The sequence below is a fragment of the Lycium barbarum genome, chromosome 1 (genome assembly GCF_019175385.1).
Source record: "Lycium barbarum isolate Lr01 chromosome 1, ASM1917538v2, whole genome shotgun sequence".
Classification (NCBI taxonomy): domain Eukaryota; kingdom Viridiplantae; phylum Streptophyta; class Magnoliopsida; order Solanales; family Solanaceae; genus Lycium; species Lycium barbarum.
The window spans coordinates 4,236,942-4,263,260 of record NC_083337.1 but is presented as its reverse complement, the minus strand read 5'-3'; the positions used below and the strand labels follow the sequence as shown (position 1 = coordinate 4,263,260).

The 26,319-nt window shown below is 36.5% G+C and overlaps 2 protein-coding genes, 1 non-coding gene and 1 pseudogene across 4 annotated transcripts; 1 reads left to right on the top strand and 3 right to left on the bottom strand.

Annotated features, from left to right (window-relative positions):
* Positions 1-303: 303 nt before the first annotated feature.
* Positions 304-11,165, bottom strand: LOC132629864 (probable alpha,alpha-trehalose-phosphate synthase [UDP-forming] 7). 2 transcript variants are annotated; one of them, XM_060345263.1, is made up of 5 exons: positions 10,892-11,156; positions 7,979-9,440; positions 7,024-7,640; positions 3,602-3,875; positions 304-1,304 (listed from the first exon to the last, which is right to left on the bottom strand). In XM_060345263.1, exons 2-5 carry the CDS (start codon positions 9,347-9,349, stop codon positions 990-992), a joined length of 2,577 nt encoding a protein of 858 aa, XP_060201246.1. In that variant the 5' UTR covers positions 9,350-9,440; positions 10,892-11,156; the 3' UTR covers positions 304-989. The 2 variants fall into 2 exon arrangements, 1 of the variants encoding a protein (XP_060201246.1); XR_009578444.1 differs by lacking the exon at positions 304-1,304 and adding an exon at positions 3,952-4,167 and having other exon boundaries at positions 3,739-3,875; positions 10,892-11,165.
* A 2,487-nt stretch (positions 11,166-13,652) lies between these two features.
* Positions 13,653-13,724, top strand: TRNAE-UUC (transfer RNA glutamic acid (anticodon UUC)). Its single transcript has one exon. It is a non-coding gene; the product is annotated as a tRNA-Glu (tRNA).
* Positions 13,725-15,523: 1,799 nt separating this feature from the next.
* LOC132629846 (pentatricopeptide repeat-containing protein At3g16610) lies at positions 15,524-19,272 on the bottom strand. Its single transcript, XM_060345240.1, has one exon. The coding sequence runs from the start codon at positions 18,779-18,781 to the stop codon at positions 16,370-16,372; it is 2,412 nt and encodes an 803-aa protein (XP_060201223.1). The 5' UTR covers positions 18,782-19,272; the 3' UTR covers positions 15,524-16,369.
* A 1,156-nt stretch (positions 19,273-20,428) lies between these two features.
* Positions 20,429-24,961, bottom strand: LOC132629857 (serine/threonine-protein kinase ZRK4-like; annotated as a pseudogene).
* Positions 24,962-26,319: the final 1,358 nt, after the last annotated feature.

Sequence of the window (26,319 nt, the reverse complement as noted above, 5' to 3'; positions counted from 1 at the left end):
ACGTATGTGATGGGATTTGAACTGGTTCAGCTACGCCTAACCCACACATTACAAGTTGCGCTTTACCATGAGACCAGAGCCCTAAATCCTCTGGGTTTAGCCCCAAAAGCATCTTCTCCTTCCCTTCTGTCTTACAGGCTCTTTTCTTAAAACTGAACTAGAGAATCTAGAAAGAAAGCATTGCAAACAAATTATGCAAATCTCTGTTTATATGTAAAAGGGAAAGGGGAGAACAACACAGAAACAGAAAGATACCATGGAGATGGTCAGTACTCACAAATCTTAACAAAATGAACAATCAGACACCCGAAAAAGAGTTTAATCATATATTAGCAATAAATGCCATAATATTATTGCATTACTTGTATCAACACAATACTTTCCAAATGAACCAAAAAGAAAACAAGGTGATAAAACATCCCTTTCATCACTAAAAGAGTCTGTACAATAAGATCGCCAAAATGCCATTGCCTCATTCTACATGTGATGCTTATTTACCACAACAGATTCCATGTCCATCGACAGAATTCTTGTCCAACCTGAAATCGACATCATAAACTCCAAGATAGTTTGAAAAGTTAACCATCGATAGTATCACGCAGTCGCAGTGACAACCTTCAATAAATGTTAGCTGCCAGAATAATGAAAACTTTATTGATTCCAGCAATAATTCAGGAATGATCAAACTTCTAGTTTCTACAAAATTCACGGCCACCGTCAATCTTGTAAAATAGTAGATACCATGTCACACATCTGTGTCTCGGTTCCTTCAATGGGCCCTACTTCTCACACAAAGTACTTCCAGGCAAGGGGGCAAAAGAATGGATCAATGTCAACAGGAAAGAATGATTGAGAGCGGAATTTGTAATTCCCGTTTTCTTTAAACCTAAAACTAAACTACCAAAGAGATGAAAAGTCACTGGCCCAACCTGGAATATACATGCAGTAGGAAGGAAACCAAACAAACCAAGGCATCTATCAGCTTACATTCAAGCCGAGTCCTCAGCTTCTTCATCAGAAGAACTCGCTGGAGTAATAGTTGCTTCAGCAAGAGATTCTAGCATAAATCTAACCTCTGAAGTGTCGTCCAAATAATATTTAGCCTTGCTTGGTTTTTGTCCCACTGTGCAGGCAAATACTTTGGTATCATAAGAAAGAATATTTCTGGATAAAGCATCACCGATAATCTCAAACATATCCTCATCAGATCGATCGTCACCAATGCAAAGCACAAAATCTGCCATTTTTCCTCTCTCTGCCAAAGATGTGAAGATTTTTTCTGCGACTAAACCTTTGCTGACCCCCTAAGAAAGGAAAATAAGAAAATTCAGGTTACTCAAACCATGTGTCAGGAACAACAACAGAATGACTGCAATCTACAAAAGATGGATAAATCAAACATCATCAATACAAAGATAATTCTAGACGCTAAGGGGTCGTTTGGTTCGAAGACAAGCTATGCTGGGATTAGTTATGTTGGCATTATTTCTTATCGATTGTTTGGTTTGTTGTATTAAAAATAACATACATTGCATAATTCATAATAGTACTGAATAGGGTATATAAGAATAAGAATATAGTACTAGTATTGTTTAAGTCATGGTTTACTATGTATCAAAATAGTACTAAATAGGGTGTATGAGTAATACTGGTATTAGTTGTAATAGACTTAGAAGGTGTTTGGATTGGCTTTTTAAAAGTAGTTTATAAGCTAAAAGCTATAAGTCATAAGTTGATAATACACAACTTTTAGTTTTTCGCTTATTTTTGTACTTTTCTTGCCTAAAAGTAAGTGCTTTAAGCACTTTTTATCTTTGTCAAACACTACAAAATTTAGAAAAGAGCTTAAAAGCCAATAAGCACCTTAAATAAGTCAATCCAAGCACCCACTTAAATTTGCAACCAAACATTGTACAAAAATATTATACCAGCATTATTCTACCTAATACACCCTACCAAATGACCCCTAATAATCTTGGCAAGAGCAATCAGAAAAGTGAAAAATTGAGTAGCTCACAACAATAACTATAGTAGTATCTATACATGCGGGAGGATCATAACATTACATTTTAAACTGCACGGAGTAGCTCCTTATAAAGCATGATGCGGAAGGAAATGTAGATTCCCCATAAGACAGTTTGAAAGACAGAATTGTTCGACCTGATTTAACGTATCAAGTTATAGAAAAGTCAGCCTTATTCAGGAGTGTTTGTGCTTAGAAGCGTCACAAATCGGACCCCAACACGCGACGACGAGACTTCAGAAAATCTCGAGTTAATAATGAGGTCTTTTTGAAAATTTCGCTCACGATGAGCATACTAATATAATGGGACAAGCTAATCAATACATATATAAAGCCACGTCCAAACTACCCAGAGAATGGACTAAATTGAATTTGCCCTCAGAATTAGGATCCGTTCACCCGGTTATCATGTTCCGATATTGAAGAAATGCATTAAATGATATACAAGTAAGAGGGTCAATCGTATGAGAAGATTCCAGTAGCTATAAATGAATCGGGAATCTATACTGCAGAAGCACATGATGTTCAGATTACAGAGAACCTGTCTTACGAAGAGGTTCTAGTTGCTATTTTAGATCGGCAGGACCGCAAGTTGGGGACCAAGAAAGTGACTTCCGTAAAGATATCGTGGAGGAATAAGAACGTCGAAGGAAAGACGTGGGAAGCCGAGTTAGAAATTAATTCTAAGTACCCTCAGTTGTTTCAGATAGAAGATTCTTAGTGACTGTAGCTCGATCATGTGTTTTCTTAGCCCATGTTATGTGATTTTGATTAACACTCATTCTATGATTAAATGATATTCAGAATTGAAGCGTTACAGAGTTTTCAGATCTTCAGCTGTGAGTAAATTCAACCTGCTGAGAGTTATTTGAAATAATTGCCTCGAAAGGAAAGTGAAAAAGATGTCCAGACATTTACTTATCATCTTAGCCAGGTATACCATAACTAATATTTACATTTCAAAAGAAAACATGAAACACTATATATATTGACACAGTAAAGGACATCAAAGTTCTGCTGCTGCTTCATCTCATTCTCAGATGATAACTAATAGTCTGTTCGGCCAAGCTTTTGAGAAGCCAAAAGTGTTTATTTTTTCAAAAAGTGCTTATTTTAGAAAGTTGAGGTGTTTGGCCAAAGCTTTTAGAGAAAAAATAAGTGTTTTCGAGCAGTAGCAGAATTTGCTTTCAGAAGCTAAGAAGTAGTTTTTCCCCAACAGCACTTTTTGAACATTTGCCCAGCACAAATATTGGCAAAAGTGTTTTTCCAAATTGATTAGTCAGACACAAATTGCTAATCTCCATAAGTACTTTCCCGAAAAACGCTTTTCAAAATAAGCAGATTTTGGAAGCTTGGCCAAACAAGCTATAGATTAAGCATCATGGGATGCGATTCCATCCAAGATTGGAATGAATCATCAGAAAATAGGTGTGTTATCATCTGAAGAAAAATGTCATCAACAAGATGGGCTTCTCTTATATAAGGATGCTACTTACCCTTTGATGAAGGAAAATCTTGGAATATGACAGTAGATAAGAATGAAACAACAAATTCAGTAATTGGGATAAGTATACATGCCTGAGGTTTGACTTCCACAATGAACTGACCACTTTTTACAGCAACAGGTTCATTTGCTAAAACACTCTCTAGATGATCAAGCATCTCCTTTGCCTGAGAAAACCCAAAGCCAGGATCCGCATCACGGTACTGCCAGACTATAGCGCTTTCCTTTTTCTCAATGCAAGAGCCATCCGTAGAGTCTGTATAGGACTGCATTACTGGTTCAGCAAGATGCATCCAACCAAAATCAGCGTTCTGACTGCACGTTTCCCATTCCTTGTCTTGCGACCATCTGTGACATCAGAAAATAAAATATCAACAAACATGAAGGGAGCCAAAAGGGGGTCTTTCGGAAACAGCCGTCCTACCTTGGTAGGAGTCAGGTCTGCGTACACTCTACCCTCCCCAGACCCTACGATGTGGGATTTCACTGGGATGTTGTTGTTGTTGTTGTTGATGAAGGGAGCCAAAAGGTGACCTTTGGAGCAGCAAAACCCCAAATGAGCACCCCCAAATACAAGGAGGTGGCCCATGAGTAGGTGTCAAATGGGCGGGTTGGGCCGAGTTCAGGCGGGTCAAAATGGCTGAGTTAACAAATGGGCGCGTTATTGACCTGCTCAAAAGTTACTTGGGCTGAAATGAGCTTAAAAGTGCGTCATAACGCAACCCGCCCAATTCTTACTAAGTTTTAATTTCTTTGTTTGTTCTTTTATAATATTTAGTACCTTATAAAACTATTTTTTCTTACTTTATTATAGCTATATATCACATATCAAATAAAAACGACTTCTTGAAAATATTTTGACAAGATTTCTCATGGGTCAATTTGGGCTACATATCAGCCCAATTTTTCAATGGGTTAAAATGGGCTGAGCTAATAAACGGGCGGGTCACATTTTCATGGGCTGATATTTCCACCTCTACCGACAAACAATGCAGACCAAATCCCATAGGGACTTAGCGAAAGTTGGACCAAAAATCCCCGATAACTCAAGCACTCAAACTTGGCATAGGGCAAGCATACAAGCTTGAGCTCAGCGAAATAAATGAAGAGCTCAGGCAAATTCATATGGTCTGCTTACCAAATTACAGCAAAAGAAAGCAAGGTTTGTCAACAATGATTTCAAATGCTTTCTTTATCAAATGAAATAAAAATACTAATTCCAAATACATTTTTCCAAAAACATTTCAAATGCAGATCACAAAACAACAACACGGCAAGAATAGAAGGGGCAAAACGTAGATGTTGAACAGAAGCTAACAGAACATGAAATGGACCTCATCAGATTGAACCTTTTGCCAACTACATTTTGATTGTTGAGCTGAACCCTAATTTTTAAGACACTGGACGTAACGGATTTCTTAACTCTATATACTGCCAGGTCTACAAGACATTGATGGAAACGTAATACATTCTTCCTCCATTAATTGCGGAAAAGCATGTTATATTCAGACGAGAAATATGAAACACAAAAATACCTAAGAATGTCATCAATTGCTGTATATATTAGTACGAGAACATCCTTGACAAGATAAGTGGCATGACACCTGTAGCTGTGGATTAAAGATGAGATAGACATTTTTGTTCTAACGATCTACCCAAAAAGAGTGCTCTTTCCTAATTTAACAACTCCTTAATTTCAACATCCCACATGGCACATTTTAAGATCACAAGATTAAAGGGCATTTTGGTACATTAGACATGTCATTAGTTTAAGACCACGAGATTCAAAAGTCTTCTTTATTTTCTTAAACTCCATTTACAGTCAAACTAAGACAAACAAACTGAAACGGAGGGAGTAATTTTTTAGGAGCAAATAGGAGGACAAAAGTAGCCTCAAGTATAGATGCATTTCGACTTTTGGCATTTGATGCCAAATGAGCAATGTCAACGTCGTAGACACTATAATTAACTTCCTCAGTTCTCTTGAGTGAAACTGAGTTTTTGAAACCCCTGTCCCTACTGTAAAACTAGCTTAGTGTTGAACAGTAGAATCCTTGTACTTGCCAAAAAAATAATATAGAACCTGAATTGTCAAATATGGCTCAAGATGAGTAGCCAATGCATGAACAACATCATCAAAGGAATGTTCCAAAGTCAAAAATATCATTCTATGCACCTTCACCCCCAAATTTCCTTTACGATAATGATGTTCTCCCTATAAAACTAACTTCACCATAACTACTTTAATACTTCTTTTAAATAAAGATGGTGTCTGGACCAGCCCCAATTACACCCAAATCAAATTCCAAGTTGGCTTTCCAAACACACCCTCAGTTTCATCAAACCAACCTTGAGATATGGATAAGCCGTGTGGATCATATCCAGTTACGTAGCAGGATATATGATGAACATCCAGTATAGCTTCAGATATCTTTTTGAAAAGGCAATATAGCTTCAGACATTTAACACTTCCAATTGTGTTCATATAGTAATCCCCAAAATCACTATCATTACTTCACCAGATAACTTTGTCCGCCAAAGTTTGGACAGATGGGAAGAAATCACCTAGTGTTATTGTCTGTCTCTGTTGGGATTTGAACCTGAGACCTCATGGTTCTCAACCCAATTCATTGACCACTAGGACACACACACCCTTGGGTGTCGGTGTATTAATATTATATTAGTAAGAGTAAAAGAATATACTATAGTACCATAGTTATCGTACAATGACTTTGAATTTTTGAAACATGTTGGCCTTGCATAATATTTTCACCCTAAGAAGTGTGTCAAGAAAGCATGTACCATTAATTGGATGTGGAGTACCCAATTATCTCACTTTTTCTTCACTAGCAAGTTTACTCTTTTGTCATTATACCTTCAACAACATATTACACTGTTTACTTGAAACCCCAGAAAAATGAAAATGAAACCACCATAGGAAACAGAAACCATTCTATAGCAAGCAACCTCAAACAAAATGCATACTGTGTAAAATAATGTGATCCAAACAGTTTGCAGCCGAACAACCAGCATGCACGCAGATGTCGTTGAAAGCACATATATTGTAGAGAGAATAGCATTTTTGATCACTTGGTTATTCGTAAATTCTGATTTTGGTCCTTGTGATATATGACTGACTCAACACATCTATAACCTTCAATTAATTAAAATGTGTGCTCTTGGTCCCTTTATGTAGGAAATATGTTATATCCGTTTTATCTTTAGAAGTATAATACACTCAATTATACAGTAACACTACAAATTTAACATAACACATGGATAATTAAACAATATGGGACAGTTAATAATCCTGATAATTTGAGAATATTCTCATAAGCAAAAATATAAAATTAAAAAAAATCCTCATTTCAAATAATTGAAGGCTAAATGTGCTTAGACAGATTTCAGAAGGATTAAAATTAGTACTCACGGATAATTGAGGGACCAAAAAATGATATTAAACCTATATTGTAAAGGGAAGTGAACAAAAACACACCTTAAGAAGTAGCCATGTTCTGCTGCAAGACCCAGCTTCTTACAAGGAGAAAACCATTTGTCCAGGCTGTCCCTTCCCCTTCCACTAACAATAAAGACGGCATTGTTTTGATCAGCACAAATTCTATTCAGGATTGAGATAACTTCAGCACTTGGAGACTTAATGATAGAGTTCTGAGGCATCATAGTTCCATCATAGTCCAGGAATATCGCCCTGCTCTTAGACTTAATATAAGCTGACTCAATATCATCAATCGAGAGCTTTCTAAAGTTTGGATCTAGGGCCACAACTCTGAATCCAAAACCCAAACCAATACCATAGGTCCTTTTTCTGAAGTGATCTATACAAGTCCTCTCCATATCCTGCAAGAAGCTTCTTGCCCAGTAGCCAACATCATGGGTGCTAACATAACGATAATGCTTTTCATGTCGTAGCTGCTTCTCTGGTTCAGCCATAGATATCGCCTCATTCATTGCCTCGGCAGTTGCTTCGACATTCCACGGGTTGACCCGGATTGCCCCGCTCAGCGATGGCGAACACCCGATGAATTCAGATACAACTAACATGCTCTTCTTAGGTCCATCCGCATCCGAATCAGCTTCCAAACCAGACATTCCCTGTCAATAGAGGTGGCAAAATCAGCCTATGAAAACATGACCCGCTCAATCCGCCCATTTATTAGCTCAGCCCAACCCATTTCAGCCCATCAAAAAATTGAGCTGATGTGTAGCCCAATTGACTCATGAGAAATCTTGTCAAAAAGACTTTTTTTTTTATTTGATATGTTAATATATAGCCATAATACAGGAAAAAATAGCTTTACTCGGTACCAAAAAATATAAAAGAGCAAAGGAATTAAAACTTAGTAAGAATTTGGCAGGTTGGGTTATAACCCTCTTTTAGCCCATTTTGACCCGCCGAAATTCAGCCCAACCCACACATTTGACACCCCTACCTGTCGACAAGCAATGTACTCATAAGGAGTTAGGTTCATCCCGTCCCTGACAGCTGTCACAACAACACATTCTGCAATACTGTAATAAGCCATGCGTTCGCTGCTCGATATAGGCCTATCGATATAAACTACAGGTTCGTATCCAGGCTTGCCAAATTGCTTATTGATTCTCTTACAGCTTTCGAGTATCTCAGCTTGTATTTCCTTTAAATCTACTCCTTTACCCCTTGTAGGATTTGCAATCTGGACAAGCACAGCCTGGCCTTCCCACTTTGGGTGCTGTTTGAGCATGTGTTCCATAGCTAGAAGCTTTAAATTAATACCTTTGAAAATATCCAGGTCGTCGAAACCAAGCAACACGGTTTTTCCTTCGTATTGTTGTTTTAGCTCCTTAAGCTTTAACTCTTTAGCTGCAAGTTTCTTCATGTTTTCAATGTGACCCATATGTATCCCGACAGGCATAATTTTAATCCCAACTGTCCTTCCGTAGTATTCTAACCCTATATAACCTCTTTTACTTTGATACTCTAAACCTAACATCCGACTGCAACAAGAGAGGAAATGTCGTGCGTAGTCAAAAGTGTGGAATCCGATGATGTCAGCACAGAGCAAAGCCTTGAGTAAATCCTCTCTAACAGGAAGAGTCCGGTAAATCTCGGACGAAGGAAACGGACTGTGAAGGAAAAAACCCATCCGTAAACGGTTAAACCGCCTCCTTAAGAATGTAGGCAAAACCATCAAATGATAATCGTGAATCCAAACAAAGTCGTCCTCGGGATTAAGAACCTCAACTACTTTCTGTGAGAAAAGTTTGTTGGCAGAAACGTATGCTTCCCACATAGATCGATCGAAACGGCCTCCATGATCAGGTGAAAATGGCAACATGTAATGAAAAAGTGGCCACAGATGCCTCTTACAAAACCCCTCATAATATTTTTCCACGATATTCGGGGGAAGAAACGCGGGAACACATCTAAATTTTTCCAACAGATAATTAGAAACATCGTCCTGTTCAATCGGGTCAACATCAACACATAACGAACCGACATATATTACTTCCATGTCTTCAGGTAAACCATCTCTAAGTCTCAAAATTAACGAGTCTTCATTCCAATTAAAGCTCCAGCCTTTATTATCTGGTCTCCTTTTTGCTTTCAGGGGCAACAGATTTGCCACTACAATCATCCTATCACCAGCTAGTGAAGACGGATTTTCAGATGAAACACTATGAGCTTGGTCATCATCCAGCTCACAAATACTCCCGGGTACTGTCATCACCCGTGGCATCCGCCTCTGGGCCCTATCTCTTCCCATTGTCGGAAAATTCCCGGATGCCAAATCTAAAAGGTTGGTATACGATCTCGAAATCATTTTTACTAATATTCTTCAGTGTATTTTCCAAGCGCAAAGACGTCTCCCTACAATGCAATCTCAACCTCTTAATTAAGTAGTTCTTAATCACCTGCAACGACATCAAACAGCACAAGTTACATACAAATAACAAATCCCAGCAGAGACAAAAGCACAAGGTGATTTTTTCCCATTTGTCCTAGCCTTAGGGGTCGTTTGGTAGGAGCTATTAGAGAAAATAATACTAGTATTAGCTTTGGCATTATTCAATCCCTTGGTTGGTAGTGTTTTCAACCTATGCATAACTAATACCTGTATTGGTTACACCCTATTCAGTGCTATTCTTATACATAGTAAACCATCGCATTAACAATACCAGTACTATTTATATTCTAATACGCCCTATTCAGTACTATTTAGAAATTATGCAATGCATATTATTTAATACAAAAACCAAACAATCAACAACAACATACCCAGTGAAATCTCACAAAATCGGGTCTGGGGAGGGTAGAGTGTATGCAGACCTTACCCCTGCCTTGGGAGGTAGAGAGTTTGTTTCCGGTAGACCCTCGGCACAAGAACAAGCAATTCAGAGCAACATAACCAACAAACAAACCAAACAGTCGATAAAAAATAATGTCGGCATAACTAATCCAACATTACTAATACACTTTATTCAGTACTATTGTCATACACCCTACCACACGACCCCTTAGTAGACCTGCAGTTGCTGTTGATGGGAGGTGACAGGTACCCCGTGGAACTAGTCGAGGTGCGCGCAAGCTGCCCCGGACACCATGGATATCAAAAAATAATAATAACAACAACAACAACAACAACAAGAACAAGAATGCTTTACTCTCAAACTACTTGTAATGGTCTATATTGAATCCTCTATATTCATTCGTTTCTTTTTCAGCCTAATTCATTGCAATAAATCAAAACACTACCACTTCGAATACAACTAGCTCAAACATAAAACCCTGCATTTCTGCAAGAGGCTGTTTCCACGACTTGAACCCGTGATCTCCTGGTAACATGGCAGCATAACTAATCTAAGCATTTCTAACACACCATATTCAGTACTATTCTCATACCTACCAAACGACCACTTAGTGGACAGAGTTACCTCGTACTTGCCGTTGGTGGGAGGTCGCAGGTATCCCGTGGAATTAGTCCACGGATAACAACAGCAACAACAAGAATGCTTTAGTCTCAAACTAGTTGTATTTGGTCTATATTGAATCCTCTATATTCATTCATTTCTTTTTCAACCTAATTCATTGCAATACATTAAACACTACCACTTCACATACAACTAGCTATATAAAACCCTAGCACAAGATATCCCAACCAGTCACAAACCATAAATCCAAACAACATCCAAAAGTAGAAAGAAAAAAAATGCTAATTCAAACAAATCAAACCAACCCATATGATCTTTAAACTATGCCACCATATACAAATACAGCATTCAAGAATCTTGATTTTTTTCAGATAAATTAAACAAACAGAAACACAAAAAATACATAGTAATTTATTTTGAAAATAAAAACCCACCTTAAAGATTCAATTACAAGAAACCCCTTTGAATTCTTGACAGCAAAAAAAAAAAAGATTCGATCTTGAAAGGTCGAGATTTGTGAAGTTTAGGGTTTGAACAAGAACCTTTGTTAGGTTTGTTCAAAAGAATAAAAAAAAAAAAAAAAAAAAAAGGTGATCCACCAATATCTACAAAGAAAGTGGCTGGATAATGAATATTCAGACAAAATTTAAAAATTGTTGCATATAATTATCGTGACCATGAAAATAAAAAACGTGAGCTTTTCAAATTAGACTATTTGTTGATGTGCCTATTTGTGTCATCAAAGGCTAAAAGAAAAAGAAAATAAGATGGTGGGACCAAAAAAAAAAAGGCATAAAGGTAAATTAGACCTTACATCTTTTTTTCTTTTTCTTTTTTATAAATAAAGATGTCCCGCAAATTAATCTATTTGATTATGAGAATTGTTCATTTTTTCCTGATATTTTTTCATTTTATTTGAAAACACAATTTGAAATTTTAAAAACACTTAAAATCTTATTTTATTTTTTTTCACTTTCAGTACATTCAAACATCCAAATATTATTTGCAAAAACTATAATCAAACACAAATTCATTCAACTCCAATTTCAAAATTCCAAATAAAGTGAAAACAATTTGATTTATATGGCCAAACGCCTACGAACTCATGTGCATTTCATTAATTTATCTAATACAATTATCTCCTACATCATATAATATTATTTTTTCTATCCCAATTTATATGAGACGGACTACCTTCGCTCCTCCTCCTTCAAGAGTTTTGCTCGATGTTGGTTAATAAAAAATTTCAATCAATATTTTAATTATTTGTATTTTAAATTGATGTATGATGCATGAAATGAATAAGGTCTCATGAGTGAAATGAAATGAAATACGGTATCATCATTGATTTGAAACGGATGGACAAAATAATTATTGGTTTAAAAAAGGCCCCATGTCCAACTTTTATTTTTATTATTACTATTATTTCTTAAACATTCTTTAAAATATAAAGGGGTCAGGGCCGCCAGCATTCCCAATAAACAGTTGTTTAAATCTACTCCTTATGATTGATTGCTTTGGAAAGGAGCTTTGCAAAAAGTGCTTTGTATTTTTTTGACAAAAATTAAATAATATTTATTTTCTTCAACCTTGATACTGTTGTTTTGATAATATCTCATTAAAGAAATCGATTGTAAGTCATTTGATAATAGTAATAAACTATTAAATCACAGTTGTGGTCCTTAAAGTTTGTTATGAAAGTTGATTTGGTCAGTTACTTTGCATGATCTAATAGCCCACTCCTAAAAGCAATAGATAAAAAATATCTATTCTGATAAATAGATAAATAAAGTATATGAAGACATGCACAGAATATCGTCAAACAATTGGTATGTATGTTCTATGTCAAACAATTGGTATATATGTTCTATTTTTCTTTCTTCTTTTTCTGGTGGCCAAATTTATTTGTTTTGATTCTTTAAGATGTTCTTCGAATTATTGGTCTTAGCTTAGCAATTAAGAGTAGCATGTACACATGTAAAATCATAGCATATTATTTTGGCTAATATACCACTAGGCAGTGTGCCTAGTGGCTAATTTTATTAATAAAATCAAGGGAAAAGGGTTACATATACCCCTCTACTTTGGAAAAATGGTTAAAAATATACTTCGAACTTATTTTGGGTAAAAAATATCACTCCCGTCCTTAAAGTTTTCAAATATACCCCTGTCTTGAAGGAAATTATCCCCCAAAATAACCAGAAATTATTTTTTAAACCCGCTTCATCATTTAAACCCGATCCAACTAAATAATAATCCGTAAGATCCCCTTATTCCCCCAATTCCCTCAAGCTTCATACCTACTTATTAGGGGAATAAGGGGATCTTATAGGTTATTATTTAGTTGAATCGGGTTTAAATGATGGAGCTGGTTTAAAAAAGGATTTCGGGTTATTTGGAGGGATAATTTCCCTCAAGACAGGGGTATATTTAAAAGCTTTAAGGATGAGAGGGGTATTTTTGACCCAAAATAAGTTCGAGAGATATTTTAGCCCTTTTTTCAAAACAGAGGGGTATTTTTGACCCTTTCCCTAAAATCAAACTAGTCTTTTTCATCATGTGAAAAAACATGAATTTGCAAGAATTGAAAAATCTAGCATCAATTTAGAAGCTTATAGAATGCTCTTAACTAATATTACAATTTGAAAATCGAGTATACGTGAACAAATAAAAAATGGAAGCAAGAGAAAAAAAATGCTCGAACCAACTTATTTTCCAACTGGACAAATTGGAAAATTTCAACTCCATGTGGCGAACAAGCTTGCGGAATTATATCGGGCAGCGCAACATAGGATGAAGGGTGATCACTTGACCTAAATACCCTTAGCGAAATTCTTGATTTTGCGACTGCAGCACGTGTTTGGACGATATGTAGCTGAACTTGAAGAAAAAAAAAAGAGTTTCTCAAATTTTCAAATATCATTTTTTAATTTTAATTCGAAATACTTTCTCTTAAGAAAAATTCGATCAAATCATGTTCAAATGCCTCCTATTCGTGTCATTATTATTCAACCTTGGGAAGTAAGACTTCATTTTATTTCTCACTTCCCCTGTTTAAATGGAAATGTAGATTTCTTTCTCAAGCTTGTTGAAGAACGAAGACAAGACTTTTGCTGCTATATAAATTATTTCTTTCACTTTCGTTCTTGCAGCTGTGTAGGTATATACATTATTTGGAATTTAGCATCAACAACTTCCGTTATCGTCCAGCGGTTAGGATATCTGGCTTTCACCCAGGAGACCCGGGTTCGATTCCCGGTAACGGAATTACTTTTTTCCCCCACATGTTCGCCTTTGTAGTAGCAGTTGGTAATCGTGCAGTTTGTTTTTCTTTAATGTGTATCAATATCTGTTGCTTCATTTTCTTGCTATTTTGGTTCAAATTCTTTTCTTTTCTTCCGAGCCGAGGGTCTATGGGAAACAACTTCTCTATCCCACAATGGTTCGAATTCTTTTCTTTTCTTTCGAGCCGAGGGTTTATGGGGAACAACTTCTCTATCCCACAAAGGTAAGGTAAGGTCTGCATACATCCCACCCAATCCAGACTCTATTTATGAGATTACACTGAGTATGCTATTGTTATGTTTTACGTTTAAACATTAAAAAGCAAAAACCTCATAATAACTGGACTTGGTAAACTACCCCTTATATCTGAAAGTCCAAAATGCACTTCAATTTTTTCTATTGCTTCGCCATTTTCCAAAGGAGGATATCTTAACAACAATTTTGACAACTTGACACTCAATTCACAAACCATAAAAAAGGGAAGGTGGAATAACAAATCATTATCTGATTCCATGGGCATTCGATAATCTCAGCAACAAAAAACAAAATCAATGCTCCCCCATAGCATTGAGCCAAGGTTGTAATGGGGTAAACTTGTTGCATCTTAATAGATTCCTTTTCTTTAGCTAACGAAGCCATCAGTGCCCTTATATAAATGGTGCACAAGCAATATTATGTCAATTACTGGATAAAAATGACTGAAGGTATCCGCGGGATTGGCACAAATAGTTGGAGAGTAACAAGAAGAAGAATGAGGCTAAAAGAACTTACATGTACTAACTACAAATTTCCTGAAAGTACAACTTTGATGATGGTTTTAAAAGATTCCATCTCCGTAACTTATTGTCTTGGGAGTACATAATGAACCCTTGCAGTTGTAGAAGCAATGATATTAATTTCTAGCAATCAAGGGTGAGCTAGAGTACGGGTTAAGAGTTAGCCAAATTCAGTAGCTTTAGTCCAAATCCTATATTTATAAAGCATTAATATAGAACCCAGTAACTTTAAAAGGACTAGAATCCCGAACCCATAATCTTCAAATCCCCGCTCCGCCTCCGCTAGAAATTCCTTTTAGTGTGGTAGATATCTAGTGTGGTGCAATCTCTCTGTGCTAATATCACCAACTGTGCAAGTAGTCACAACTACTTCCAAGTCAAATGCTTCTTTCCAGTTTTTAAGTCCGGTGCACTAAGCTCCCGCTATGCGCGGGGTCCGGCGAAGGACTGGACCACAAGGGTCTATTGTACATAAATCCTAGTTTAACGAAGTATATAAGAACGATATAGAGCTCTTCGCTCAAAATCACAGCTTGAAGTGCATGCCTACATGATGTCAGAAGTCCGGCATTTGCCCAAGTTTCACCTGAACTGATTGTGCATAATATATCAAACACTGTGATCATTGATGCACACCAACCATGGTGTAGGTTCTAAGAAGCTCCAGTATGTTTCTGATAGACGGTAAATATCAGATTTGGAATTCTATTCCAACATTGAGATTATTTAAAACTTGACGCACTTGAATTAGTGGACAAGAGTGCGTTAAAAGGAAGAACTACTCCAATCTGGTACCTTATCAGCAAGGAAGGCAGCACCAAGTTGATCTTCTAGTCAAATGTAGAATCTAGTGTTTAGCCTAAACAGTTTGTTAGGTCAATCAGTCAAATTATTTGGAATGAAGTCATTGGCAATGCAATTAATTCAAATATTGTTAATCCTAGATAATGCTAATGTAATGATAGTGACATTATGAAAATAACTGAACAGATAAACAAGTTGAAATAATAAAAACAGGAGATAAAGAGAATCTTATTGAGTTGCTTGATGTCTGCGGTGAAGAACACTTGATGCAACTGACAGAATATGTTCCGAGCCGTGTGTAATCAGATGAATTCACATGGTTACAATAGTGGGAAGTGGGGGAATTTATAGGGTAGGCCGGTGGTAACCACTTCCGTGATTCTCGCCCATTTCAACCGTTACATGGCTGAGATCGTAGGCATCGTATGAGATTAAATGAACTCCTGCATATCCCAGATTTGGCCGTTGTTTGAGCTATCCTCTGTTCAGGCGCTCTGAACCTTCCGGACAGATCATCCCAGGCTTCTGTTGTTCAGTGCGAATGAAGAGGATGCGGGAGCTGATTCTTGGATGATCGAGCAAGTCTTCAATTCGATGGCCATTGACTGACTTGTGGTTGACAGTAGTCCGTTCTATGATTGCCATGTGTCTGATCAGTCTCCAATTCCAGTATATTTTCACCAATACATCTAGTACCCACGATAATACTTTAATAATCTAGAAGACAAGACTCTGTACAAGCAATTCGCAATGTTGTGTTCTCAGCACATAGCAGCAGACGCTGCATCCCACAAGTCTTTTTCCCTCATCATCTTACTACAATGTATAGTTTGTCCACCCTCTGCATCTAAGAAATGGTATACTGTCAAAATCTGCCAAGCAATGTTCTCGTGAATTTAAGGACCCTCATAATGGTCTAATAGAACATGCAATCAAGATATCATCTTTGAATATCCTTCAATAACCTAATTCAGATAGACAATGCTACATTAGTAGAGTCTAGATCTTAGTTCTATATCAAGCAACAGAAACAGTTCCAATCCTTCTTCACCAGAAATCCCCGCAGCTACATATTCCATCTCTGAAATGATGAAATCGACTTGCATCCCTTACTGTAATTTCTCTTTTCGCAATTAGAGTTATATACTTCAGCGTACTGTGGCAGTCGACACAAACTCGCAAATTCTTAGTAACGAGTATGGACTTGTTAGGGTCCAGATTTAGCAACACAAATGCAACTGCAAGCTTCTCGCTGTGATAAAGCAGAATCTGTTCCTTCTCTTCTTCCTCAACATCTTGGTAGACAAAACTTGATTCCGCACTATACCCCAATTTTTTCATCTCCGTCCAAAGTTCCTTCAATTTCTCATTTATTTTATCAGACTGAGGGTGGGACTGATCTCCACCAACAAATGCATGGACAACACCATTCATTTCGATCCAACTACAACCCGGGCTTTTCTTAAAGCCCGAATCCTTCTGCTTAACTCTAACATGAGCAGCGTCATCCCATCTCCCAGCGATCGTATACAAATTAGATAAAAGAACAAAATTACCTGGACTTTCAGGTCCTAGATGTTGGATCTTATTGGATACTTCTTCTGCTAGTACAATATGCTTATGGATTCTACAAGCAGCAAGTAAAGCACTCCAGATACGGACATCGGGTTTAAAAGGCATATCCTCGATGAAACCATAGGCCTCGTCCAAAAGACCGTTACGCCCCAAAAGATCCACCATGCACAAGTAATGATCCATCCTAGGGCTAATTTTGAACTCTTCACACATGCGGAAGAACCAATACTTCCCTTCAGCAACAAGAGCTGAATGGCTGCAAGCAAATAAGAGACCAATGAAAGTTATCTCATCAGGCATTTGACCTACAGTCTGCATGTCATGGAACAGTGAAATTGCTTCCTTTCCACGACCGTGAACTCCATATCCAGCTATCATCGCGTTCCACGAGACGACATCCCTTTTATTCATCTTATCGAAGACGATCCTAGCAGTGCCGATTTTACCACATTTCGAGTACATGTCAATTAGAGCATTACAAATAGAAACATCCTCTGTAAATCCACGCACTATCGAGTAACCATGGGTGCAAACTCCGAGTTGTAGAGCAGCCAAATGTGAACAAGCCGGTAAAATTCCCATCACCGTTGCAGATTCTGGCTCAACCCTAGACAATTGCATCAATCGAAAAATCCGCAAAGATTCTTCCGCATACCCGTTCTGGACACACCCTGCAATTATAGCACTAAAAGAAACTGAATCTTTTAAACCCATCTCCTCAAAGAAGTTAAGCGCATCATCTATACTCCCGCACTTTGCGTACATAGAAAGAAGAGTATTACTCACCATCAAGTCCAAATTAAACCCCGACTTAACAGTATAACCATGCATCTTACTACCTCTTCTCAGATCATTCAGCTTAGCACAAGCTCGAACGACAGTGGCAAGCATAACAGGAGAGGGAGACCCGATATCTTCTTCCAATCTCATTTGTTCGAACAGTTCCAATCCTTCTAGTGTAGAATCACACGTTATGTACGCTCCTATCATAGCACTCCGCGTTATCTCATTCTTAATACTCATGACTCTAAAAATCCTCTTCGCGTAGTTCAACCAACCGCATTTTGCATACACATCCAAAATTCCAGTATCAACAACTACATCATTCACAAACCCCCTTCTCATAGAATACCCGTGAACAGTCTTCCCTTCACGCAACTTATTAGCTTCCGCGATAGCAGGAAGAATAGCCACAATCGTAGACGAATTTGGACTTAGCCTGTTTTCTTGCATCTCCAAAACCAACCCCATCATCTCCAAATACAAACCATTCACCGAGCACCCTGAAATCATCGCGTTCCACGCGACAATATCTCTCTGACACATTCCATCAAAAACTCGTCGCGCCTCAACCAACAACCCACATTTCGCATAAAAATCAACAAAAGCTGTACATATATAAACGTCGCGATCAAGCCCTTGCCTTTTTACATGTTCATGAATCTTTAAGCCGTTTTCGAAATCCTGCAAAGCAGAACAAGCTTTAATAACAAAAGGGTAAGTATAATTAGTAGGTCCCACACCTAACCCCACCATTTCATAGTACAAATCAATAGCTTTCTCAAAGGGTCCATTCCAAGCATAAGCTCTAATCATTTGGTTCCATAATATGGTTTTTTTATTTCTATCTGGTTCAGGAATTTTATCAAACACTTGGCGTGCAAGATCGAGTCTACTACACGATACATAAAAACGAGTTAACTTGTCTAGTAAATTTGAGCGGTTTTCGTTATAGTGATTGTGTTTTAGTATGTGTTGATGAATTGATTTGCCTATTAATAATGATTTTGATTCTATACAGACATCAAGAATTGCAAGGTAATTGTAATAAGGTTGTTGGGTGAAATTCCAAGTGATGTTTATTATTCGTCTAGCATTTGCCATGACATAGTACAAGAAATAAAATAGCTTTGATCAAGCTTTAATATATCAAGCTTGAATATACTGTGTATTGAGAATTATGTAATATGGTGATGAGTGAAGGCGGGAAGCCTATTTTAACCTTTTTAAATTACATATTCTTATGTTCCACTTCATGGGACCTTTTTTTTTTTTTTGGTATTTTTTTTATTTCTCACCCGTTGTCCGGTATCAGTATTGGAGTCCGACTATATTCGGATTCGCACTGCGTAGAGCCCGTTGGGGGAAGGTCCATACTCAGGGCTCGAACCGAGACCTCAGATTAAGGGAGGAGCAGTCTCATTCACTGCACCACATTCTTTGGTGCTAATTTTATGATACATTACTTCCTCATTAATTCATTAAAGAAACAACTTTTTATATTAATTTTTCTTACTTTTTTTTTCTTATTTTTTTTTAAATGACATATATTTTTATGGCCACAATATATCGTAACTCACATCTTTAAACCTATAAATTTCAACGGTTTTCCTTTCAGCTTTCTGATACTACGTGTTCAAAAACTAACCCACACCCAGAGGCGGACCTACATGGATGGGGCGGGTCACTGCACCCGGTTAACTTAAAAAAAAAATCTGTGTATATATCTTGAAAAAAGATCATTTATTTCATTAGTCGTCCTAAAATTCAAAAAGCTAGTTGGGGCATTTGTCGAATTTTGGTTAAAATGTGTAGGTAGCAAGTCTAGGGATCTCAATTGTGCAAAGTGGCGCTCACTGCCATCAGACTACACACTGAACTTCTTTGTCAGGCAATGTCATTTAAGTCATATTCACCTGTTAGTATGTCGGTTCTATGTGCATTTTGATGAAAATTTTCAAAGAAGCGGTGTCGCGTTGCACCGGCAGCAGAGGCGAATCCAGAATTTATAAATTCAATTTTAAGTTTTTTAGTATTGAATTCATTATATTTTTAAAGTTATGAATTCATATATACTATTTGTTACAACTTTAATAAAATTTACTTATAAGTTTGTACTCTGTATAAAAAATAGTAGGTTCAAATGAAACCAATAACATAATGCTGCATTTGCCCTTGCCTGTTAGTGCCCCCATCATCTTCAAATTCAGTCCACCTCTGCCGGGTGGGTCTACTAAGTAAACATTAGGTGTGAGTAGAGTCTACTCACACCAATATTTACATCAACCCAATGAATAACACATTTGTAAAAATGCCCTTAACATATTGAAAATGGCATAAATTTTCCATTCTTTCCACCTATTGGACTATAATTGCCCTTAATGTCAATTTTCGGGTTAAAATTTATGAATAGATCAATAGTTAAATATTTATTGATATCTTAATACATATACGAAATTTGAACAAAAGTTATTGGTTAAGGTGAACCCAGTGCTTCCAGGTCAGCTCCACCTTAAAGCAAAAAGGAAAAAAAAAATGAAGAAGATTGGCCCAACAACTGTGTTGAATACAATATTGAAGAGTGTAATATAATGGATATAACGGAACTGATCATTCAGACCGTAATCGAATCATATGTTTTTGTCGGTACAATCTCATAGATACACACATTTTTCAAGAGAATTCTTGTTTTGTTGTCAAAAAGGCAAAGAAATAAAGTTTTCCAGCTATAGAAACAACACCCCAAAACCATTCTAAAAATTGAGCAATTCAATGTTGTCAACAGCTCCATGTGTTGATCTGTCTTTCCTTCTCATATTGGGAATGCTAGGACAAACTTTCAAACAGACAATAAAATAAAACAAGTCTCACAGTAGTAATCACACTTATAGTTGAATAAATTAAGGCAGGAACTGAAGTTGTGGCTTCTAAGTAGTTAATCACAAATTCACAGTTTAACTTTTTGCTCTTCATGTAGAACAAACATCTAATTCAGACCAACAGTACTGAGGGCACGATAACTCTTCTCAATTCTGCGTAATTCTCTTGCAACATTAATCATGTATGGTCTATCTTCTCCCTTTGAAGCCGTGCATCTCTTCACAAGATCCCAGCAGTCTTCCAATTGTTGACGGATATCATGAATTCCACTCTCTCCGGCCAAGATGGCAGGATCCACTATATCCATTACATTACACTTTTCAGTGTCGGTATTCGTCAGGCCATGATTTCTGATCATGCCATCTTTTATATACGTTTCCTTTCCAGTAAATAGCTGAAGGAGAACATTTCCAAAACAGTAGACATCAGTTTTCTGAGTAACAATACCCGAACGGGAGTATTCCGGTTCAAGATGCCGTCATGTTCCACGCACACGATCTTGAGCTTCTACTTCCAATTCTCCCGGAGGCAATGATACAGACAATGAGAAATCGAATAGCTTGGCAACTCCACTACTCTGATCTATTAACACCTTTTGTGGGTGTAGGTCTCTATAAATGATGGGCGTATTAAATTCACTATGGAGATAAACAATTGCTGAAGCGATGTCATTGGCAATACGCAATCTACTTCCCCAAGGTACTGACGAATTTCTAGCATGATCATTATTGAAAAGTAAATCATGAAGAGTTATAGCCTCCTCAACATATTCATATACCATAACAGGATTTGCATATTCTAGGCAGCAGCCGATAAGTTTGAGCACGTTCTTAAGATGGCTCATCTGAGAAGTGATTGCTATATCTCGGCATATATCATTATTTCTGTATAAACTAGAGTCCGTGAAATTAACCAGGACAAAGCGTTTATCTAGTAAGCCTGTTACCATATATCTTTCGCGATCGCGTAATCTCCATTCTGCGTCTTTCGTTGCCCTCTCCATTTCTAAGGCACTGAAGTAACGGAGGGGAATTCGACATTTTCCGTCGCATAAAGCCATAAACTCCTCTAGCAGGACACCTCCATTGTTCAAATAATGCTCTTCTTTCTTCAGCCTTTCTTTAGAGGCAGAGGATGATAGTTTGCTCATGAGTCCCCTAAAGTGATGCATTTGATCTAACTGCCAAGAACTCCTGCAAAAGTAATGAACAATAGCTAAGGTAGAAGTCTCAGGCCAGGGGGCATAAATCCAATCAGACAACATCATTATCACACCCCTTTTTTCAGAACTCCCGAAAAAGAGAATTTTAATTTTAAAGATCAAAATGGTTTTCAAAACTGAAGTTGACAAAAATTGTGTTTCAAAAAGGGATTATTATGAAAAAGGAGCGTCACTTGACAATGAGTTATGGTGTGCCAAGTTACCCCTAAAAACAAATATCCCTTTCTAAAACAAGTTTGATCTAAATGACTTATCAACGACAACGACAAATGACTTGTTTTGATGTAGCTAGAAAATCAATTGAACAAACTTCCAAGACACAGCAAGCACCGCACAAAAGTGTCTAAATTATTAGAACCTGAAATAAAAGAAAGTGCAAGAAAATAAACCTATACTATCCTACTCTAGGCCTTCCCCGACATCCCGGGGTATTGTTCACAAACGAACTCAGTTTTTAATTGGTACTTCGTGGCATTTCCCCGGGAAATAGGTATATTTATTGGAAAGCATAAAAAGTATGCAAGCGGGTTCAAACAGTGAATAGGGAAACGGCCCGGCTCTTATTTTAAACTCCAATCTTTTATATTTAACAAAGTCGAGAAATATTTTTAAATCTTTTACGAATTACCTATTTTTTCTGGGTGCTGTGTTTATCCTTCCTCAAAGTGTGCTCAAAGAAGTGGACAAGAAATGTAAAGAATATCTTTGGGGTAGTACTGAAGAAAAAAGGAAAGTTTGTTTGGTGGCTTGGGAAAAGGCATGTTTCCCTAAGAAATCTGGTGGGCAAGTTATTATGGCAATTGGTGGAAAACAAAGAATCACTTTGGGTCAAATGGGTTCATGGGATTTATATGAAAGATGACTCCAACATATGGTTGCATAAGGCACCACAAGACTGTAGTTGGTACTGGAAGAAACTTAATGGCCTAAAGGATAGTATGAGGGAGTGGTATGTGCAAGATAGATATGCTCTCAATTCGGGGGATAAGTATTCTATTGCAAAGAGATACGCTGCTATCATTGGAACTCAAAGACGACTTGATGTGGCAGAACTGATTTGGAGTACTGCTGTACAGCCTAAACATAGGATTATAGTGTGGCTTGCAGCTCAGAACATGTTATTGACCAAAGAAAGGCTGCTGAAACTTCATATTCCAGTCCAGCAAGTAAACTGTTGTCTATGCATATCTCAGACCCTGGAGACTGCTGATCATTTGTTCACTGATTGTCCTTGGATAATTTTTGTACGAGATGCACTAGTAGTATGGCTAGGTGCACCACTGCAAACTGGAGCAGTGCATATGATTCTACGGAAGATCAAAGGGAAACATTGGCCTCAATTTAAGAAGGAAGCTGTCGCAGCTATCTGGAGTGCTATGATTTATCATACCTGGAGAGCTAGGAATTGGAAACTGTTCAAAGGAGTAAATGTACATAGTGAGTTGGCTGTTACACAGATAAAGAAGGAAGTAGTAGAAAGAATCAGTTCATTAAAGATGTCTAGGAAGATACATAGGAGTAGAGACTTTTTACAAGTTCTTACTGTGTAATTAGTTATCCCCGAGGCTTAGATTCCTTTTTCACCCTTCCTAGAAGGTGGTTAATGGAACTAGGTGCTCTTTTGTTTGTTATTTCATTTGTTATTAATGGTAATTTTCACAGTTGTTACCAAAAAAACCAATATAATTGCATACTTTAGCAAAAATACTGTGAAAGAGAGTACCAAAAATTCAACTTATAAGAGGTTTAATCTTTTTTTTTGGAAGTAAAACAGATTTCAGAATATTTTTATTGAATTTGAGTAAGAAAACAAAATATACAAAAAGAGAAATAGAAAAAAGAAAGACAATATATATAAACCTAACAAAAGTTACTAGCAGGCAGGTTTTGTTTTTCACCAGACTAGCTGGCAGTTGACTAGCATTAATTGAATATGATTTTTTTTCCGTATTCGGAGTATTATTACCTTTGTTCACTCGCTTACTTTTTTAGATCTCTAATACAACATGTTTCTTTCTTTCTTTCCTTCTTTAACTTCGTTTTCTTATTATATGTTGCTATTACTGTCTATTATTATTATTGTTGTCTTGGCACCTTCTCTTGAGCAGATTCGATTTTGCTTTCCCAACGTGAATTTGAACCTACATGACCGCTGTGCCAGCACCCAGCCTTGTGTCAAGTGGATCAATTTCTTTTATATGAAACAATATAACAATAATTTTCCTTATATAACAGTAAATTTACGGACACCACATGGGTACGCCCCGGTAACACCCCAATATCTTAATATTTGCCTATTTTTCACAAGCCTAGCATGATCATATCGGCTCAATTAATCAAACAAACAAAATGACAACCTCCATTAACTCAAATCCTTTTTTAATCAGAATTATCCCACTGTTCTTTTAATTGAGATAACCCATTTACATGATTTTCAAACTTGTTCTTGCCCATTTCTATTAACATCATAGGCAACCAAGGGAATCCAAAAGCAGAAAAGCATAATCACTATAAATTAAGGACCCGTTTGGATTGGCTTATTAGGTGTTTTAAGCCACAATAGCTTTTAAGCATTTAGGGCTAGTTTGGTGCAAGGGATAAGGAATAAATAGTATTTGAGATGTTTTTATTCCATGTGTGGTTGTGATAAAATCGCGGGATAATTAATCTCGGGGATTATAGTATTATTTTATCCCTATGGAAGGGTGGGTAACTAATCCCGTGATAATTAACCTAGGATAAGTAATCCTGAGATAATTTGTTTCCCAACCAAACGACCCCTTAGTATTTTGATAAGATAAAAAAATGATTTTAAACACTTATTTTTAAACCAAAACAATAACAATAAGCTAAAAGCCGTAAGTTAGAATTCGTAACTTATGACTTTTGACTTATAAGCCATAAGTTATAAGCCCATCCAAACAGGCTCTAAGCGTGATATCCATGTAATCAAGTAACTGGAAAATCACCCAAACACACAACTAAACTTTGAAAAATAGAAACAATTAAACTGCAATTCAAAGGAAGAAATCAACCTTAATGAATTAGTTCAATGAATCTGAAAATGCCTCAGGACCAGAAAAGTGGAGAATTCTTGTAGTGCACTGTAAGGAAAATGAGGTGAGGAAAGTTTGTTAGAACTAAGATAAGCAAGAGTCTCTTTGTAGTATTTTCTTTTTCCAAAATAAATAATGCAAATAGAAAAGTCTCTCCCCCCGTCCTACTTTACGTGATATAGTTTGACTAAGTACGAATTTAAGCAAAAAAAAAAAGAAAACTTTTGAAATAAGTGATTAAAACAAGTCATAAGGGTAAAAACGAAATTTTGAAGTTAAAATATTTCTAAAAATTTAAAAATGTATTTTTTTTACAGACTAAAAAAGAGAGTTTGTCATATAAATTGGGAGAGAAAGAGTAAATACTAATGTAAACTAATGCAAAATTCATTATGAAAAATCAAAATAGTTGAACTAGCTATACTAAATTTTTTTCAAAAAAAGAGAGAGATAATGGTTAAAATAATACTTGAACTCACTTTTTCCCAAGTTTCGTATCTCAATTATCAGTTGTTCACTTTTTCTACCTAAACTATCACTATTTATAGATTAAAAATACCTAGTTGAGTAGAAGGTGATAGTCGAGGTATGAAAAGGTAACAAGTGTAGTCTTAAAAAATGGTTTTTTAATCAATTTCTCTTGAAATATGAAAATAAGATTTGTATCCTAAAAATGTGATTCTATTTTAGAGTTTTTTATTTTTACAGATAAAAAAGTATTAAAATGAAATAAAAGTTAAAATGTGAAGATTTGATCTAAAAGAAAATATTGACACTAAAACAATGCAAAACTCGGGAAGGGTCAAAAATCACATGTCTAGAATTATCACTAGTGGAATCTACTTGTAAGGAAGTTCAAAGCTTCCTCATTAAGTCGAAGCTTGAATTTGATGCTTTTGGATTCTAATTTCATAGCTCGTTTTAATTACTGGATTTACAATAAAATATTTGTGCAAATTTAATAATTTTTTTAATACAAATACAAAATCTAAAAAAAAATTCTAACTTCATAATATTATATTAAGCCCCAGCTTTGTGGTCATTGGACAATGCCTTGTGCATTATTCCACACAAATGACTTGACAAATAAAGTCAGGACACAGATATTGATTTGATTTGTTGTTTCATTGCCCTTGCTGTGGGTCTCTCTTTAATTTCATTGCACTTTCCTTGGAATTTAGTGTTTTGATACGTGAAATACGTCGATAATTTCTTAAATTTGTAAGTAAATTTCATTTAAAACTCGAATTACATCCTGTTTCGATTGAGTATTTCGACACATAAACAAGTGTTTCTCTTGATACTACCGACTCAAATTCTAGAAAAACTTCTGCACATCATCTTGGATGCCCATTACATTGCTAAATCAATCACTTAAAATATGTTAAATCTTTTAATTTTACTTATTAGTCTCAGTAATTATCTTTAGATATATTGGTCCTTAAGGAGCCTTCTTGGTTATATAAAGGCAATGAAAGTACCCA

Coding starts and splice junctions, on each gene's coding strand:
- LOC132629846 (XM_060345240.1), bottom strand. CDS start 18,781: ATGGCAAATGCTAGACGAATAATAAACATCACTTGGAATTTCACCCAA.
- LOC132629864 (XM_060345263.1), bottom strand. CDS start 9,349: ATGATTTCGAGATCGTATACCAACCTTTTAGATTTGGCATCCGGGAAT. Junction 7,641..7,978: donor AGTACATTGCTTGTCGACAG/GTAGGGGTGTCA, acceptor CTCTATTGACAG/GGAATGTCTGGTTTGGAAGC. Junction 1,305..3,601: donor TTGTGGAAGTCAAACCTCAG/GCATGTATACTT, acceptor TTCCTTTCTTAG/GGGGTCAGCAAAGGTTTAGT.